At 45.6% G+C, this 18,927-nt stretch overlaps 1 protein-coding gene across 1 annotated transcript; it reads right to left on the reverse strand.

Annotated features, from left to right (window-relative positions):
* Positions 1-4,842: 4,842 nt before the first annotated feature.
* On the reverse strand, positions 4,843-5,319 carry DDIT4L (DNA damage inducible transcript 4 like). Its single transcript, XM_077281149.1, has one exon. It carries the CDS (start codon positions 5,317-5,319, stop codon positions 4,843-4,845), a length of 477 nt encoding a protein of 158 aa, XP_077137264.1.
* Between the last annotated feature and the right edge of the window lie 13,608 nt (positions 5,320-18,927).

Genomic DNA, 18,927 nt, shown 5'->3' on the forward strand with positions numbered 1-18,927 from the left:
CATCTTTTCAGTTAGCCATTAAAAGGTATCAACCACTGAGGTTGGACAAGAAATTACATCATAATTCTTTTTTTTTTGTTCAATAATAGATCCTTATTTAGCTTTCAAAAACGCATACAAATCCGCATGAAAATAACGCATGAAAATCCGCATTAAAATTAATAAAAAACGCATCAAATCCATGCGGATTTTTACATGCGTTTTCTGCCAAGAGATGCAGAATCTGTGCAGAAAATTCCACAGGCAAATCTGCAACGTGTGCACATAGCCTTAGACAGAAGGAAATGGGAAAAGCATTTTTCTTATAAATTAAATCTTCCTTGGTGGAATAAACTGGAGGAATCATTTTCACTAATTTTAATGCACTAAGGTAGAATAGGGAAGCAATATATCTTTTGTTAGGGTATGTGCACACGATGCGGATTTGGCTGCGGATCTACAGCGGATTTGGCCCTGCGGACCTGCAGCAGTGTTCCATGCGTTGTACAGTACCATGTAAACCTATGGAAAACCAAATCCGCAGTGCCCATGCCGCGGAAAATACCGTGCGGAAATGCTGCGGTTTATTTTCCGCAGCATGTTAATTCTTTGTGCGGATTCCACAGCGTTTTACACCTATTCCATAATGGGAATCCGCAGGTGTAAAATCACAGGCGAAATCCGCACAAAAAATGCACAAAATCCACGGGGAATCTGCAGGTAAAACACAGGGCGTTTAACCTGCGGATTCTGCAGAATCCGAGCTGAAGAATGCGCAATAAAGTCCGCAATGTGTGCACATACCCTTAGTGTTTCTCTGTAGTTATGCTAGATATCCACATGTGCAAACACACAGCTCTGCTACATATACACATATTGATACACACAACTCTGCTAAATATGCAGATATAAACACAATTCTGCTACATATGCACATGTAGGCACAGCACTGCTACATACAGTGAGGGAAATAGGTATTTGATTCCTTGCTGATTTTGTAAGTTTGCCCACTGACAAACACATGAACAGTTAATTTAAAGGGTAGGTTAATTTTAACATTGAGAGATAGAATCTAAAAAATAAAAAACAGAAAATCACATTGTATAAATTATATAAATGTATTTGCATTTTGCAGTGAGAAATAAGTGTTTGATCTCTCTGGCAAACAAGACTTAATACTTGGTGGCAAAACCCTTGTTGGCAAGCACAGCCGTCAGAATTTTTTTTGTAGTTGATGATGAGGTTTGCGCACGTCAGGAAGAATTTTGGTCCACTCTTTGCAGATCATCTCTAAATCACCCAAGTGTTTGAGGCTGCCGCTTGGCAACTCGGAGCTTCAACTCCCTCCATAGGTTTTGTATGGGATTAAGGTCTGGAAACTGGCTAGCCCACTCCATGACCTTAATGATCTTCTTTATGAGCCACTCCTTTGTTATAGAAACTTGATACCAGCTCACCCAGTTGCTCTATGCTCATCCACCTGGGGCTTTCAGACACCGACCTCGCCCTGGCCTCACATCAAGGAAAATAGAAAAAATTGGAGTCTATATCAACAGGACTGGATTTTCCATATATTTTTATTTTTCAAAAGAAATTATAGTGCATACAAAAGAAAGATATACATGGTCGACATGACCCAGTCTCCTTCGTTGCCTTGGCTGGATGTTTTGAGTCATTGTCTTGCTGGGAGACCGAGCCACGACCCATTTTTAATCTCTTGATGGAGGGAAGAAGATTGTCACTCAGGATTTTACGGTACATGGCTCCATCCATTCTCCCATTGATGCGATGATGTAGTCCTGTGCACTTAGCAGAGAAACACCCCCAAAACATAATGTTTCCACCTGAGGGAGGTGTTTGCAGCACAAAAAAATGTGCCGAAAAACTCAGCTTATACACAAATATATACGATGTATAAAATTATTGAAACTGAACATTAAACTTTAAAAAAAAAAAATCAAAATGCTAGAATTGCGACTTTTCTTCTGCCGCACTTCCCACAAAATATACAATAAAAAGTGATCAAAATGTGAGATGTACCCCAAAATGGTCCTTATACAATACAATGGATGGAAAGAATAAAAAGTTACAGAGCAGACCTAAAAAAATTCAGACACAAACATTTTTTCCATAATTTTCAGAGTTTTTTTTAAAGGTAATTTTTACAGCACAATGAATTTTGAAAAAACTAAACTCCAAAAAGCTATGGCAGAATTGCTATTTTTTTTTTTTGCACAATTCCGCCACACTTGCAATTTTTTTGACTTTTTTTAACCTCTTTCTGACCTCGGACAGGATAGTACGTCCGAGGTCAGATACCGCGCTTTGTTGCAGGGCTCCGGCGGTGAGCCCGCATCAAAGCCGGGACATGTCATCTGTTTTGCGTGAAATCGCAATTCACCCGCCGCTATTAACTAGTTAAATGCCGCTGTCAAACGCTTACAGCGGCATTTAACTGGCGCTTCCGGCCGGGTGGCCGGAAATGAGCGCATCGCCTACCCCCGTCACATGATCGAGGGTAAGCGATGCGTCAGAACGGTAACCATAGGGGTCCTTGAGACCTCTAAGGTTACTGATGCAGGCCTGCTGTGAGCGCCCCCCTGTGGTCGGCGCTCATAGCACACCTGCATTTCTGCTGCATAGCAGCGATCTGATGATCGCAGAGCCGATCGAGTGGTGCCAGCTTCTAGCCTCCCATAAAGGCTATTGAAGCATGGCAAAAGTAAAAAAAAGTTTAAAAAAATGTGAAAAACATAAAAAAAATATAAAAGTTTAAATCACCCCCCTTTCGCCCCATTCAAAATAAATCAATAAAAAAAATATCAAACCTACACATATTTGGTATCGCCGCGTTCAGAATCGCCCGATCTATCAATAAAAAAAGGATCAACCTGATTGCTAAATGGCATAGCGAGAAAAAAATTCGAAACGCCAGAATTACGTTTTTTTGGTAGCCGCGACATTGCATTAAAATGCAATAACGGGCGATCAAAAGAACGTATCTGCACCAAAATGCTATCAATAAAAATGCCAGCTCAGTTAACAAAAAATAAGCCCTCACCCGACCCCAGATCACGAAAAATGGAGACGCTACGGGTATTGGAAAATGGCGCAATTTTCATTTATTTATTTTTTTTAGCAAAGTTTGGAATTTTTTTTCACCACTTAGATAAAAGAGAACCTAGACATGTTTGGAGTCTATGAACTCGTAATGACCTAGAGAATCCTAATGGCAGGCCAGTTTTAGCATTTAGTGAACCTAGTAAAAAAGCCAATCAAGAAACAAGTGTGGGATTGCACTATTTTTGAAATTTCACCGCACTTGGAATTTTTTTCCCGTTTTCTAGTACACGACATGCTAAAACCAATGATGTTGTTCAAAAGTACAAATTGTTTCGCAAAAAATAAGTCCTCACATGGCCATATGGCCGGAAAAGTAAAAAAGTTATGGCTCTGGGAAGAAGGGGAGCAAAAAACGAACACGGAAAAACAGAAAATCCTGAGGTCATGAAGGGGTTAAAGGTAATTTTTACAGAACAATGAATTTTAAAAAAACTAAACTCCAAAAAACAATTCCGTCACACTTGCAATTTTTTTTCGCACTTCTATGTAAATTACATGATAAAATAGTATTATTTAAAACTACAATTCTGCCTTAAAAAAACCCTGATACAGCTGTGTCGATAGAAAAATAAAAACGTTATGACTCTTGGAACAAGGGGAGGGAAAACAAATTCCTGGGTCATTAAGGGTTTAAAGTTGTTTAAATCACTTTATACTGAAGGAACAAATATCAGTTGTCTCGTGTCCCTAAAACAACAATACTGCTTTGTTGCCATATTTCATCTAACCCATCTACTGTAAGTTTTTTTTACAATCTCCTCAGGTTCCACATATTGCTTATTTTTCCTTAGGGTTAGAGTATATGATTGGAAGTAATACATTCTTTGAGAACAAGGTAAATAACTAATGTATGTTATATATTTGGAGCCTGAAGAATAAATTAATAAAAATAATGTCACAGCGATATAGTATTTGTAGTAACATTTATAGCATTAATAGACCCTAATAGTCCAGAATATTTGATAATTCAGCAGCTATCACTCAAAAACTGTTGTGAAATAAATTAACAATGATAGGACCTGTCCAAAAGTCGACTACTATTAAAGGAAATCTGTCAGCTTTTTTATATTTAATCTGAGAGCAGCATAATATAGGGCAAGAGACATTAATTCCAGGGATGAATCACTTACTAGGGTGTGTGCTGTGGTTTCAGTACAATCAGTATTTTATCAGCAGGAGATTATCACTGCAGGACTAGGTCTCACATGCAGACCTGTCCAGCTACTCTGTGTAACAACGCCCCCAGTACTGATTGGCAGCTTGCTAACTATGCACAGTGTACACAGGAAGCTGCCAATCAGGGGATGTGGGTGGGGTTATACACAGTTTAGCATTCTGAGCACTGCTACATCTACAGCAGAGAAAACAAAGATTGTGTTAAAAGTACAACAAGCAGTCTAGTAGGTGATACATCGCTGGAACCAAGCTCTCTGCCCTGACATCATGCTACTCTCAGATTACATAGCAAAATCTGCTGACATATTCCCTTTAAATCCAAACATATAATCTTATTTTAATAAGAACTCTCATAATTTATTATCTTTGTTTTCTTTTTACGAGATTTCAGATTTCATTGGAGACTTGTTCTGGAAATGAATTCTGAGAGTTGTTGAACTATCAAATGTTGGGCTTTTAGATATTTTATATATTTGCATACAAATGGACATAGAGTTAGAAACCAATATTGTATGTCTTGTTTATACATGTAATGTGTGCAGAGAATGTGCAGTTCTGCACTTACTAACATTCTTCAATTCCTGCTCCTAGAACTGAAAAATACAATCTCCTCTTGGATATATGAAATTTGGGACTTAATTTGATAACACTCCTGAAAAGTTGTGGGAAACAGGTCCTGTTGATGAGAAGGTCTCTTAGGTAGTCCCATCCTTCAATGTCCTGCTTTAGAACAAGCTTCAGTTCAAAGGTTGGTTCCACTGAGCAGTCATACACCAATGTGTCCAAGGCCGCTTGCTTGTTGTTGTTTTCCAGATTCACGTATATAATGCAACCTCGCAATCCACAGGGTTCATCCAAGGATAATTTTAGTGCCTCCTGGGCCACCTTTGTGGTGAGCTCTGTGGGGACCAGAACTTTTGAACACTGAAGTTTTGTACTTTTTGCTCTATACAAGCTATTCTCTAACATTGTCACTAAATGGCACGTTCTCACAAAAGATAGGGCATCTCCAATGTTGGGTTCAGCGGACAGGAGATCCATGTAGAAGCACCAAGGAAATTCCTGTAATAATAAAATGAGATCTATTATTCTGACTCTTTAGACACAAGAGGAAATATATTAAATACAGTATGATGGCGTGATGAGTTTGAAATAGATATTAAAGGAACCTGTCACCCCCCCCCCCCCAGGCGTTTGAAACTAAAAGAGCCACCTTGTGCAGCAGTAATGCTGCATTTGCAGCGCCCCAGAGTCCTGGTCGTTGCAGTACTGATGCTCCGCCGCTAAGGGGGGCTATGGTACGTCTGATGGCACTGAAGGAGTTCACCTGACCAGGTATCACAGACACCAATACACTTCACAGTCTGGCCTCCAGGGGGAGCTAAGGGTGCTATGTATTAGGCCACTCCTCACAATCTGGTAAAACTGGGGGTTGGATAGGAAGTTAGACAGAAAGCTGACTGGGTTGGAGCCAGGCAACATCCTGTGGCAGAGGGTGTTGCGGGGGAAGACTCAGGGGGGTCACTGTCAGGGGTGGGATCCTGTCAGAGGCCTAGCGAACAGAGAGAACGTTGCGCCTGCACTTGATCGCGGCGGTACCCCAAGAAAGGATAAGAAGCGAGGTTTATTGTGCTGAGTGAGAAACGAGATCAACGCAACAAGGAGAAACACGAGTAGGAGTCGTGCTGTAAGACGAGGCAACATCCTACTGAGGCGCGCAGCCGGTGGCCGGAACGCCGAGGAAGTATAGAGCTCCAGGCCTAACTTCAAACCTACGGCAGGACAGTCAGTTATAGGTGGGCTGTCGCACTCAATTCACCTAAGAAGACATAGGGGGCAACAACAGGAGAGGGGCGACACTAGGGTCCAGGAAGAGCTCCGAGCCTACCCGTCATACGGGTGCGTCCTAGCCATATCATCTGGGGGACGAAGAAGAACATCATAAACGAGTTGTGAGGGAACTTCAGAAACAGACACAACAGTTGTGGGGACTATCCCGTAAGCACAGCAGGGGAGGACCACAACACACAAGCGCTAGAAGGTAGGCACAGATTTCCACCTGCAAAGGGAACTCTGGAGGTGCCATCGGACCGGCCGGACTCTCACCGCCCGGTTAACCGTATTTCGGACTGAGGATCCTGAGCCTTCAGTAAAGAGGTAAATAGACTGCAACCTGGTGTCCTCGCTTATTCACCGCGACCTGCACCACACCACAACATCATCACTCTCCACCTTCATTGGACGCCCCTCAGCAGGGTCACGGGCCGGGTCTAGCCACCGTGACAACCCCAGAACAGAGACAGAGAGGCCCAGTACCGGGTACCCCTCGGCCCTGCGGCAGTGGGGGCGCTCCAACTTGGCGTCACGAACAGGATCTACTTAAGCCTGAAGAATCAGGTCATGTGTGCCTTGGGACTGTGATTTATTGTGCTTGGACTGTGACTTATTGCAAAGACTGTGTATTGCCACTTGCCGCCAGAAGTTCCCGCCAAAACCGCCGCCATTACAGCGCTAAGGAGAGCGCAGGAGAAGAAGAAGGGCGTGGATTGGGCGTAGACAAGCTGAAGAGCGCGAAAGACAATGGCCGCCCAGTCTAAATATTTCGGCCCTTTGAGGACATGTCCGTCAGCAGCCGAGATCCGCCTCCTGATCCTCAATGGTGGGCAGAGACAGAGAAAATGAAACCGCCCACGAAGGAGAGAGCGGGAAAAGGACGAGTAAGGAGTCGTCAGCGACATGGAGGACGCCATGGCCAGCCACCCGGAGCCGGAGCGTGGGGCCGGAGTGGATGAGCTCGGCGACCAACTCTGGCGGACGCAGCTGAGCACTGAGGCCGGGTGGAAGGAGACCTTCATCGGGAGCCTCATCAGCCGTCTGTTGGCAGCCTCGTCTGGTCCGGCGCAAGAAAGAAGTTCCAGCGCTCCGAAGCCAGAAAGCAAGGCCCTGCAACTAGCGTTCCAGACCCCAGCGGAGACGGAGCGGATCGGCACCGGAGGGACCGCATCTGAAGCAGGTATGAAGAATGACCCTGCTCAGCCGGCAGAGGCCCTGCTGATTGGCCCCGTCGCGGCACCCCCTCTCCCTGGGACCTATAAACTCCAGCGCCTTACACCCTGGGATCAGGCCCCGGGTATGGAGCACTTCTTAAAGGCCCCGAGCTCGCCGATCACCTTGCCGAGCGAGGTCTATGCGGAGCTACGGCCGCCAGAGCGAGAGTAAACCTCGATGCCATGGATATGTAAATAGTTAACTGCTTGTTTCCCTGCTTTTTGCTGCTTTAAACCCGACTAGGGTTATTCTTAAAGGGATCCCTTCGTTTACCCGGGATCCCTATTGCTTTTATTTTTGCTTTTATTTTCCTTTTTGCTCCCTGTTCACCCATGTTATAAAGACTACCGAATCATGGACGGTGAATGGTTCACAAACTGTGATGTAAATAGTTTGCACCTTCTTAAAGGTGCCCTCTACTGGTTTTACAAAAGAAAGGACTCTTTGCGAAGAAACTGTTCCTGGAAACAGCACCAGAGTCCTTACTGCATATGGACTTGCAGCTTGAGAAGTTGCACTACCTCATAGAGACTTGGTCCCCTCTTAAAGGGAACGTTCACCCATAGCACTTAAAGTATAATGATGCCTCAAGAGAAATAGTGATAATGCTTACATGTAAAGTTATGTGTAGTTAGACAGTTGATAGTAAGAAATGTTTAATGATGTGTCAGAGAATGAGGACAGGAAGTGAACCCATACGGGGTTAGTCGGTGAGTCCTCCTAGGAGCCATACAGAGATGGCTCGGTGATCCTGAACTGAGAGATGGACGATATGTTCTATACTGTGTATAGTAGCAGAAAGGCAGAAGGCCCGGGTGGAAAGGGGCGGTCCTGCAACAGAACGAGAGGCAGTAGGCCTGGGGCAGATAGACAGGCGGTCCTGCAGATGTAAGGATGGCAAATGAAGGAAAAGTTAATTAGCCTTATAGTGTTTTATAAGAAGGTCTTTAGTGGATTCAGCGTGTACGTCCTTAAAGGCAACGTTAAATTATTGTTCAAAATTTTGCGCTTAGTAGAATACCCAGTTGGGTAAGAAAAGTTATTTATAGTATGTTATTTAAAGTATTTAACCATGTTTGTAACGTTCAAGTGTTCTCACCTCCCATAAAGGGAAGCTCTGTTCAAACTTGCTTATTGTTATTGCATTTCAAAATTGTATGTCTTTTTGCTGACATGTATTGTTGTTTTCTTCCCAGTCCAGGAGTACTGGATTTAACCGGGGGGGAGTGCAGTGCCCCAGAATCCTGGTCGTTGCAGTACTGATGCTCCGCCGCTAAGGGGAGCTATGGTACGTCTGATGGCACTGAAGGAGTTCACCTGACCAGGTATCACAGACACCAATACACTTCACAGTCTGGCCTCCAGGGGGAGCTAAGGGTGCTATGTATTAGGCCACTCCTCACAATCTGGTAAAACTGGGGGTTGGATAGGAAGTTAGACAGAAAGCTGACTGGGTTGGAGCCAGGCAACATCCTGTGGCAGAGGGTGTTGCGGGGGAAGACTCAGGGGGGTCACTGTTAGGGGTGGGATCCTGACAGAGGCCTAGCGAACAGAGAGAACGTTACGGGACCGCGCCTGCACTTGATCGCGGCGGTACCCCAAGAAAGGATAAGAAGCGAGGTTTATTGTGCTGAGTGAGAAACGTGATCAACGCAACAAGGAGAAACACCAGTAGGAGTCGTGCTGTAAGACGAGGCAACATCCTACTGAGGCGCGCAGCCGGTGGCCGGAACGCCGAGGAAGTATAGAGCTCCAGGCCTAACTTCAAACCTATGGCAGGACAGTCAGTTATAGGCGGGCTGTCTCACTCAATTCACCTAAGAGGACATAGGGGGCAACAACAGGAGAGGGGCGACACTAGGGTCCAGGAAGAGCTCCGAGCCTACCCGTCATACGGGTGCGTCCTAGCCATATCATCTGGGGGACGAAGAAGAACATCATAAACGAGTTGTGAGGGAACTTCAGAAACAGACACAACAGTTGTGGGGACTATCCCGTAAGCACAGCAGGGGAGGACCACAACACACAAGCGCTAGAAGGTAGGCACAGATTTCCACCTGCAAAGGGAACTCTGGAGGTGCCATCGGACCGGCCGGACTCTCACCGCCCGGTTAACCGTATTTTGGACTGAGGATCCTGAGCCTTCAGTAAAGAGGTAAATAGACTGCAACCTGGTGTCCTCGCTTATTCACCGCGACCTGCACCACACCACAACATCATCACTCTCCACCTTCATTGGACGCCCCTCAGCAGGGTCACGGGCCGGGTCTAGCCACCGTGACAACCCCAGAACTGAGACAGAAAGGCCCGGTACCGGGTACCCCTCGGCCCTGCGGCAGTGGGGGCGCTCCACATTCTGACAAGGTGGCTCTTTTAGTTCTGGGTGCTGTAACTGCAGAAATAATCTGTTTTGTAATTTGTCCCAAATACCTTTCTTCAGTCCTGGAGGCCGGCGTTTCCCCCCCTGCTGCAGACGCCACACAGCCGTCACTCAAGTCTTCTTGGCGCCGGGCGCCGCCTCCTCATCGCTGTTTTGAAATGAGCCGGCGCCTGCGCTCTTTTCTCCTGCCTTGGGCAGGCGCAGTGAGCACTGCCCGTCCTCTGTCCTCATATGCAGTCTAGCTGACTGCGCCTGCACGGCCGCCCTGCTTGTGAATCCCAGCCCCGAAGTGAGAATAAATCAGAAGACACTGCGGGGCTGGGATTTACAGGCAGGGCGGCCGCACAGGCGCAGTCAGCTAGACTGCATATGAGGAAAGACGGGCAGCGCTCACTGCGCCTGCACCAGGCAGGAGAAAAGAGCGCAGGCGCCGGCTCATTTCAAAACAGCGGTGAGGAGGAGGCGCCCGGCGCCAAGAAGATTTGAGTGACGGCTGTGTGGCGTCTGCTGCAGGGGGGAAACGCCGGCCTCCAGGACTGAAGACAAGGTATTTGGGACAAATTACAAAACAGATTATTTCTGCAGTTACAGCACCCAGAACTAAAAGAGCCACCTTGTCAGAATGCAGCATTACTGCTGCACAAGGTGGCTCTTTTAGTTTCAAACGCCTGGGGGGGTGACAGGTTCCCTTTAAAGAAGGTGTTTGGCAGACATATTTTTAGTTTGATTAATATAATCATCTAAAATATAAAAAATCTTTGCTCACTCTTTAAGATTTGAGGTCAGCCCAACTTGGGGCAACAGTACATATATACACAATATAGTAATGCTGGCCGAACTCGCTGATATTGGCAGCATTCAGGTATGGACTGGGGCTGAAATTCAGCTCTGGCATTTGAAATCGCACAGGCCCATGTTTTCCCTGTCTCCAAGAACCAGATAGGATATATCTACCGTATATATATAAGAGGCATCGTGATTACTCGCTAATCCCGCCCCCTGCACAGTAGCTCTGCCCCACACACATCACCACACATAATCCCACCTCATTATTACACACAATCCCGCCCCCACCACATTATCACACGTAATCCCGCCCCCACCCCATTATTACACACAATCCCGCCCCCCCACCCCATTACCACACATAATCCCGCCCCCCCACCACATTACCACACACAATCCCGCCCCCCACCACATTACCACACACAATCCCACCCCCCACCACATTACCACACACAATCCCGCCCCCCCACCCCATTACCACACATAATCCCGCCCCCCCACCACATTACCACACACAATCCCGCCCCCCACCACATTACCACACACAATCCCACCCCCCACCACATTACCACACACAATCCCGCCCCCCACCACATTACCACACACAATCCCGCCCCCCCACCCCATTACCACACATAATCCCGCCCCCCCACCACATTACCACACACAATCCCGCCCCCCACCACATTACCACACACAATCCCACCCCCCACCACATTACCACACACAATCCCGCCCCCCCACCACATTACCACACACAATCCCGCCCCCCACCACATTACCACACACAATCCCGCCCCCACCACATCACCACACACAATCCCGCCCCCCACCACATTACCACACACAATCCCGCCCCCCCACCACATTACCACACATAATCCCGCCCCCCACCACATTACCACACATAATCCCGCCCCCCACCACATTACCACACATAATGCCGCCCCCCACCACATTATCACACATAATCCCGCCTCCTCACCACATTACCACACACAATCCCGCCCCCCCACCACATTACCACACACAATCCCACCCCCCCACCACATTACCACACACAATCCCACCTCATTACCACACACAATCCCGCCCCCACCACAATACCACACACAATCCCGCCCCACCTCATTACCACACAGTCCCGCCCCCCACCACATTACCACACACAATCCCGCCCCCCACCACATTACCACACACAATCCCGCCCCCCCACCACATTACCACACACAATCCCACCCCTCACCACATTACCACACATAATCCCGCCCCCCACCACATTATCACACATAATCCCGCCCCCTCACCACATTACCACACACAATCCCGCCCCCCCCACATTACCACACACAATCCCATCCTCCACCACATTACCACACACAATTCCACCCCCCCACCACATCACCACACACAATCCCGCCCCCACCAAATTACCACACACAATCCCGCCCCCACATTACCACACACAATTCCGCCCCCCCACCACATTATCACACACAATCCCACCCCCCCACCACATTACCACACACAATCTCGCCCCCCCACCACATCACCACACACAATCCCGCCCCCCACCACATTACCACACACAATCCCGCCCCCCCACAACATTACCACACACAATCCCGCCCCCCACCACATTTCCACACATAATCCCGCCCCCCACCACATTACCACACATAATCCCGCCCCCCACCACATTACCACACATAATCCCGCCCCCCACCACATTACCACACATAATCCCGCCCCCTCACCACATTACCACACATAATCTCGCCCCCCCACCACATTACCACACATAATCCCGCCCCCCACCACATTACCACACATAATCCTGCCCCCATTATATTACTACACATAATCCCGCCCCCCACATTACTACACAAGGCTCCGTCCCCACACATTACCACACGAGGCTCCGTCCCCACACATTACCACACGAGGCTCCGTCCCCCCATATTACGACACGAGGCTCCGTACCCACACACTACCTCACGAGGCTCCACCCTCATACATTACCACATGAGGCTCCATCCCCACACATTACCATACGAGGCTCCGTCCTCACACATTACCACACGAGGCTCCATCCCCACACTTTACCACACGAGGCTCTGTCCCCACACATTACCATACGAGTCTCCGTCCCTCCACATTACCACATGAGGCTCCGTCCCCACATATTACCACACGAGGCTCTGTCCCCACACATTACCGCATGAGGCTCTGTCCCCACACATTACCATACGAGCCTCCATCCCTCCACATTACCGCACGAGGCTCCATCCCCACACATTACCATACAAGGCTCCATCCCTCCACATTACCACACGAGGCTCCGTCCCCACACACTACCACACGAGGCTCTGTCCCCACACATTACCACACGAATCCAGTTTGCTTTTGATTTTACACTGTGAATAAAATGTATTAGTATTATTCTGATTTTTAATTATTATTATTGTTATTAACTTAATTTCAAGTTAATTTACCACCTGCGTAAGCGCTATTGAATGTTGTCATTATTTACTTTAGTTTAATCACTAGCAGCGTTAATTAGATAGCAATGAGCATGCCGAGCGTTAGCTGGCTGGAAACAGCTAGTTACTAATATTACCCTGGATGGACGAAAGGAAAATTTCTAATGATACGCGTGGCCTGCTGGGGAAAGTGACGGAGTCAGCGACTTTGTGCACTGTCACATCTCTTAACAGTAGGAGTGTCTTGAGAACACTGATTCTGTTAAAAGCGTAGCAGACAAGGCAGCCCATGACCAGACAGGCCCTTCTGGCATGTGCCAGAATTGCCAGATGGCAAGTCTGGCCCTGGCGGTATTGTTCTACAGGCCAATGGACTCACCCCGAATAGATGATTTTAGAGGGGAGAGAAGTATCCAGATCACTTGATTTCTGACTGCTGATCCTTTTGTTTCCGGGTTGATAAGCTCTTCCAGAGGATCATTCCTGTGCTGAGCCATACGTTTTTGTATATTGGGAACTCAGTAGAGATGTTATCATGCAAAAAATTGCAATAGATTGCCATCGGACAAAAAAGCTGTAGTGTCCTTTTTTCTCCAAACATACCTTTTTATCATTATGGCTAAAGAGTTCTATTTTAACCTCATCGGTTAATAGGACTTGTTTAGATGTTCTTTTGCATCCATCTAATGCTGAATTTTATGGTGAGGATGCAGGAGAGGTTTTCTTCTGATGACTCTTCCATGAAGGCCATATTTGTGCAGGTGTCTCTGAACAGTAGAACAATGTACCACAACTCCAGAGCCTGCTAAATCTTTTGTAGTCAAACGGGGGTTCTGAGTTATCTGTCTAGCAATCCTCCGAGCAACTCTCACTGAAAACTTGCTTGGTCTTCCAGCCCTTATCTTGACCTCCACTGTTACTGTTAACTGACATTTCTAATTACTTTTCCAACTGAGGAAAGGGCAACTTGAAAATGCTTTGCAATTTTCTTATAGCCTTCTCCTGCTTTGTGGGCCTCCACCATTTTCAATTTCAGAGTGCTAGGCAGCTGCTTAAAAGAACCTATGGCTGCAGTTTTTTAGCCAAGATTAGAGGAGGCTGCGGTTTTGAAAATCTGGGAAATATGCATCACCTAGCCTTTCCTAAAGATGATAGTGAACAAGCCATAACCCGAACAGGCTAACTAAGGTCTGAAACCTTGGTTAAAGTTATCTGAGCACACAAATCTCTAAGGCATTTGCATTGGCCCAGTTTCCTTTTTATAATATTTAAAATGTAAGAAAATGACTATGTATATATTTTTTGCATAAAATACAAAAGAAATGTGTCATCTCTATCTTTATCCCTTTTAGAGATAATTTCATCTTCAATTTCGGCCAACCATAAAGCACGGGGGTGGATCAATCATGCTTTGGGATTGTGTTGCAGCCAGTCAATGGAACAGGGAACATTTCATGGGTAGAGGGAAGAATGGATTCTATGAAATTTCACCAAATTCTTGATGCAAACATAAGGCTATCTGTAAATAGCTGAAGTTGAAAAGAGGATGGGATCTACAAATGGATAATGATCCTAAACACATGGTGGCAAAATCCACAATGGCCCTCACAGCCCCTGATCTGAACATCATTGAAAATCTGTGGCTATATCTCAAAATAGCAGTGCATGCAAGACGACCCAGGAATCTCAAAGAGCTGGAAGAATTTTCCAAAGAAGAATGGATGAAAATCCCTCAAACAAGAATTAGAATACTCTTGGCTGGCTACAAAAACCATATACAAGCTGTTATACTTGCAAAAGGGGGTGCTACTAGGTAGTAACCATGCAGGATGCCCAAACTTTTGCATTGGCCCATTTTCCTTTTAGTAATATTTAAAATGTAAAAAATGGCAGTATATATATACATATATATATATATATATATATATATATATATATATATATATATATATATACAATATAATTTTTCCCAAAGTACAAAGTAAATGTGTCATCTTTAACATGCCACACACTTTTATGTACCATTGTATATGCACAGGATTATTGCTGGGAAAAAATTAAGGGAATTAAGCATTCACTAGAACCAATTGATGACATACTGTATCTCAAAGGGAGCCTGTCAGGTCCGATAACACTGTTAACCTGCAGATTAATAGACTTATGAAGGTGCCTGTCTGCCATAATGTAAGTGCGGCACCCAGGAGAGCATTCATTTTATTTCTCCCGGGAGACGCTGGCTTTCAGTCATGTATGTATGTTCAGAGCAACTACAGCCACTGCTCACAGACCTGAGAGCAGCAACTGTAAGTACAGTGCCTTGCAAAAGTATTTGGCTCCCTTGAACTTTTCAAACTTTTCCCACATATCATGCTTCAAACATAAAGATACCAAATGTAAATTTTTGGTGAAGAATCAGCAACAAGTGGAACACAATTGTGAAGTTGAACGAAATTTATTGGTTATTTAAAATTTTTGTGGAAATTCAAAAACTGAAAAGTGGGGCGTGCAATATTATTCGTCCCCTTTAACTTAATATTTTGTTGCGCCACCTTTTGCTGCGATTACAGCTGCAAGTCGCTTGGGGTATGTCTCTATCAGTTTTGTACATTGAGAGACTGAAATTCTTGCCCATTTTTGCCTTGGCAAACAGCTCGAGCTCAGTGAGGTTTGATGGAGATCGTTTGTTAACAGCAGTGTTCAGCTCTTTCCACAGATTCTCGATCAGATTGAGGTCTGGACTTTGACTTGGCCATTCTAAGGCTATGTTCACACGCTGCAGGTTTTGCTGCGGACCCGCAGCTGTTTTGCAGCTGCGGGTCCGCATCCTTTTTCCATGTAGGTTACAGTACAATGTAACCTAATGGAAAACAAAACCCGCTGTGCCGACGATCCTTTTTTTCTGTGGAAAATCCGCGCGGATTTTCTGCAGAAAAAAAGAAGGACCATGTCACTTCTTGGTGCAGAATCGCAGCGATTCTGCACCCATAGAAATGCATTGAACCGCTAACTTCCCGCATGGGGCTGTGCCCACGTTGCGGGAAGTTAAGCGGATAATGTGCGGGTGGTACCCGGGGTGGAGGAGAGGAGACTCTCCTCCAGGCCCTGGGAACCATATTTGGGTGTAAAAAAAAGAATTAAAATAAAAAATCATGCTATACTCACCTCTCAGCGCTGCCCGCGGCGTCCGGTCTCAGTTGCTGTGCCGAACAGGACCTGTGGTGACGTCGCGGTCACATGACCGTGATGACGCCGCGGTCACATGACCGTGACGTCACGAAGGTCCTTGTCGGCACAGCCGCTTGCAGCGCCGGGGAGATCGTGACGTCAGAGGGTGAGTATAGCCAATTTTTATTATTTTTTACATTACTATTGATGCTGCATATTGCTGCATATGCAGCATCAATAGTACAGCAGTAATCCCGCAGCGGAAACCGCGGAACAAACCGCGATAAATCTGCAGGGATAACCGCAGCGGGTTTGCCCTGCAGATTTATCAATTCCGCTGCGGGATTAACCCGCAGAGGAACCCGCAGCGTGTGAACGTGGCCTAACACTTAGATATGTTTATTTGTGAACCATTCCATTGTAGATTTTGCTATATGTTTGGGTTCAATGTCTTGTTGGAAGACAAATCTCCGTCCCAGTCTCAGGTCTTTTGCAGACTCAAACAGGTTTTCTTCAAGAATGGTCCTGTATTTGGCTCAATCCATCTTCCCATCAATTTTAACCATCTTCCCTGTCCCTGCTGAAGAAAAGCAGGCCCAAACCATTATGCTGCCACCACCATGTTTGACAGTGGGGATGGTGTGTTCAGCGTGATGAGCTGTGTTGCCTTTATGCCAAACATATCGCTTGGCATTGTTGCCAAAAAGTTTGATTTTGGTTTCATCTTACGAGAGCACCTTCTTCCACATGTTTGGTGTGTCTCCCAGGTGGCTTGCAGACTGTAAATGACACTTTTTATGGATATCTTTGAGAAATGGTTTTCTTCTTGCCACTCTTCCATAAAGGCCAGATTTGTGCAGTGTACTGCTGATTGTTGTCCTATGGACAGACTGTCCCACCTCAGCTGTAGATCTCTGCAGCTCATCCAGAGTGATCATGGGCCTCTTGGCTGCATCCCTGATCAGTCTTTTCCTTGTTTGAGGTGAAAGTTTAGAGGGACGGCCGGGTCTTGGTAGATTTGCAGTGGTATGATACTCCTTCCATTTCAATATGATCACTTGCACAGTGCTCCTTGGGATGTTTAAAGTTTTGGAAATCATTTTGTATCCAAATCCAGCTTTAAACTTCTCCACAACAATATCACGGACCTGCCTGTTGTGTTCCTTGGTCTTCATGATGTTCTCTGTGCTTCAAACAGAACCCTGAGACTATCACAGAGCAGGTGCATTTATACGGAGACTTGATTACACACAGGTGGATTATATTTATCATCATTAGGCATTTAGGACAACATTGGATCATTCAGAGATCCACAATGAACTTCTGGAGTGAGTTTGCTGCACTGAAAGTAAAGGGCCCGAATAATATTGCACTGACCACTTTTCAGTTTTTGAATTTCCACAAAAATTTAAAATAACCAATACATTTCGTTCAACTTCACAATTGTGTTCCACTTGTTGTTGATTTTTCACCAAACATTTACATTTGGTATCTTTATGTTTGAAGCATGATATGTGGGAAAAGGTTGAAAAGTTCCCGGGAGCCGAATACTTTCACAAGGCACTGTATGTCCAGGCACTGATTGACAGCTGGCATTGCAGTACATTGCAGTACATTGCAGCATTGCAGAGCTGGCTGTCAGTCAGTGCCAGGGCGTGCTCACAGCCGCCACTCTCTGTGCTGTGACTGGTGATTGTGATTGCTCTGCACACACCTGCATTACTGAAAGCCAGGGACTCTGGGTAGAAATAAAGTTCATTTTCTCCCCGGTGCTACACTTTCAGTATAGTGGTTGGACAGCTATGTAACACTGCTAACCTGAAGATTAACCCTATTAGCTGCTGGTTATTTGCCTTACAGGAACTTACTGGTTTCAGTTTAAAGGTTTATTTCAATCGCCACCATCTGTATCTATGGCCCAACCACAGGAGGTCAGGACCTCGTAAATAGCCGAGCTCCTGTGCTATGCTGTTTCCGTAACTCATAATTACTTTTATTGGACTTACCTAAACAGAGTAAGGCAGTCTTCTTATCTGTTCCCATAGAAAACAGTTGTTCAGCCATAAATGAATGGAATGCTAGAAGTGATACTGTTTTACTAATTAATTTAGTCCTTTCTAACCTGGTCAATTCTACATGATTGGCTTAGGGGCAATCACTCTTGAACTGGCATATCTTGGACCCCAGAGTAAATGATTATCAACCTGTATAGACTTCCCAGCCCATAGGCATGCCACTTACAAACATGTCCTAGATTTTGCTGATATTACTGTGTATGTTACTGTAGCTATACCAATAATAATTTTTGTGCTATTTGTAAATCAGCCAAGTTATCCATCACAGGCAAGAATCAAGTCCAAATTGGCTGCTTAGAGACAAGTAAGAAGTCTGCTGTTCTTAATTTATTTGAAGGAATTCCCAGGATGGGAAGATTTACACAAAAAATGTTTCATATATGTTTCATATATTTTCAATATAATAATAATAATAATAATAATTTTTATTTATATAGCGCCAACATATTCCGCAGCGCTTTACAACTTATAGAGGGGACGTGTACAGACAATAGACATTACAGCATAACAGAAATCACAGTTCAAAATAGATACCAGGAGGAATGAGGGCCCTGCTCGCAAGCTTACAAACTATGAGGAAAAGGGGAGACACGAGAGGTGGATGGTAACAATTGCTTTAGTTATTGGGACCAGTCATAGTGTAAGGCTCGGGTGTTCATGTAAAGCTGCATGAACCAGTTAACAGCCTAAGTATGTAGCAGTACAGACACAG

The sequence above is a fragment of the Ranitomeya variabilis genome, chromosome 1 (genome assembly GCF_051348905.1).
Source record: "Ranitomeya variabilis isolate aRanVar5 chromosome 1, aRanVar5.hap1, whole genome shotgun sequence".
Lineage (NCBI taxonomy): Eukaryota > Metazoa > Chordata > Amphibia > Anura > Dendrobatidae > Ranitomeya > Ranitomeya variabilis.

What these genes read in the sequence shown, in the direction of transcription:
- DDIT4L (XM_077281149.1), bottom strand. Translation starts at nt 5,319, where the DNA reads ATGGATCTCCTGTCCGCTGAACCCAACATTGGAGATGCCCTATCTTTT.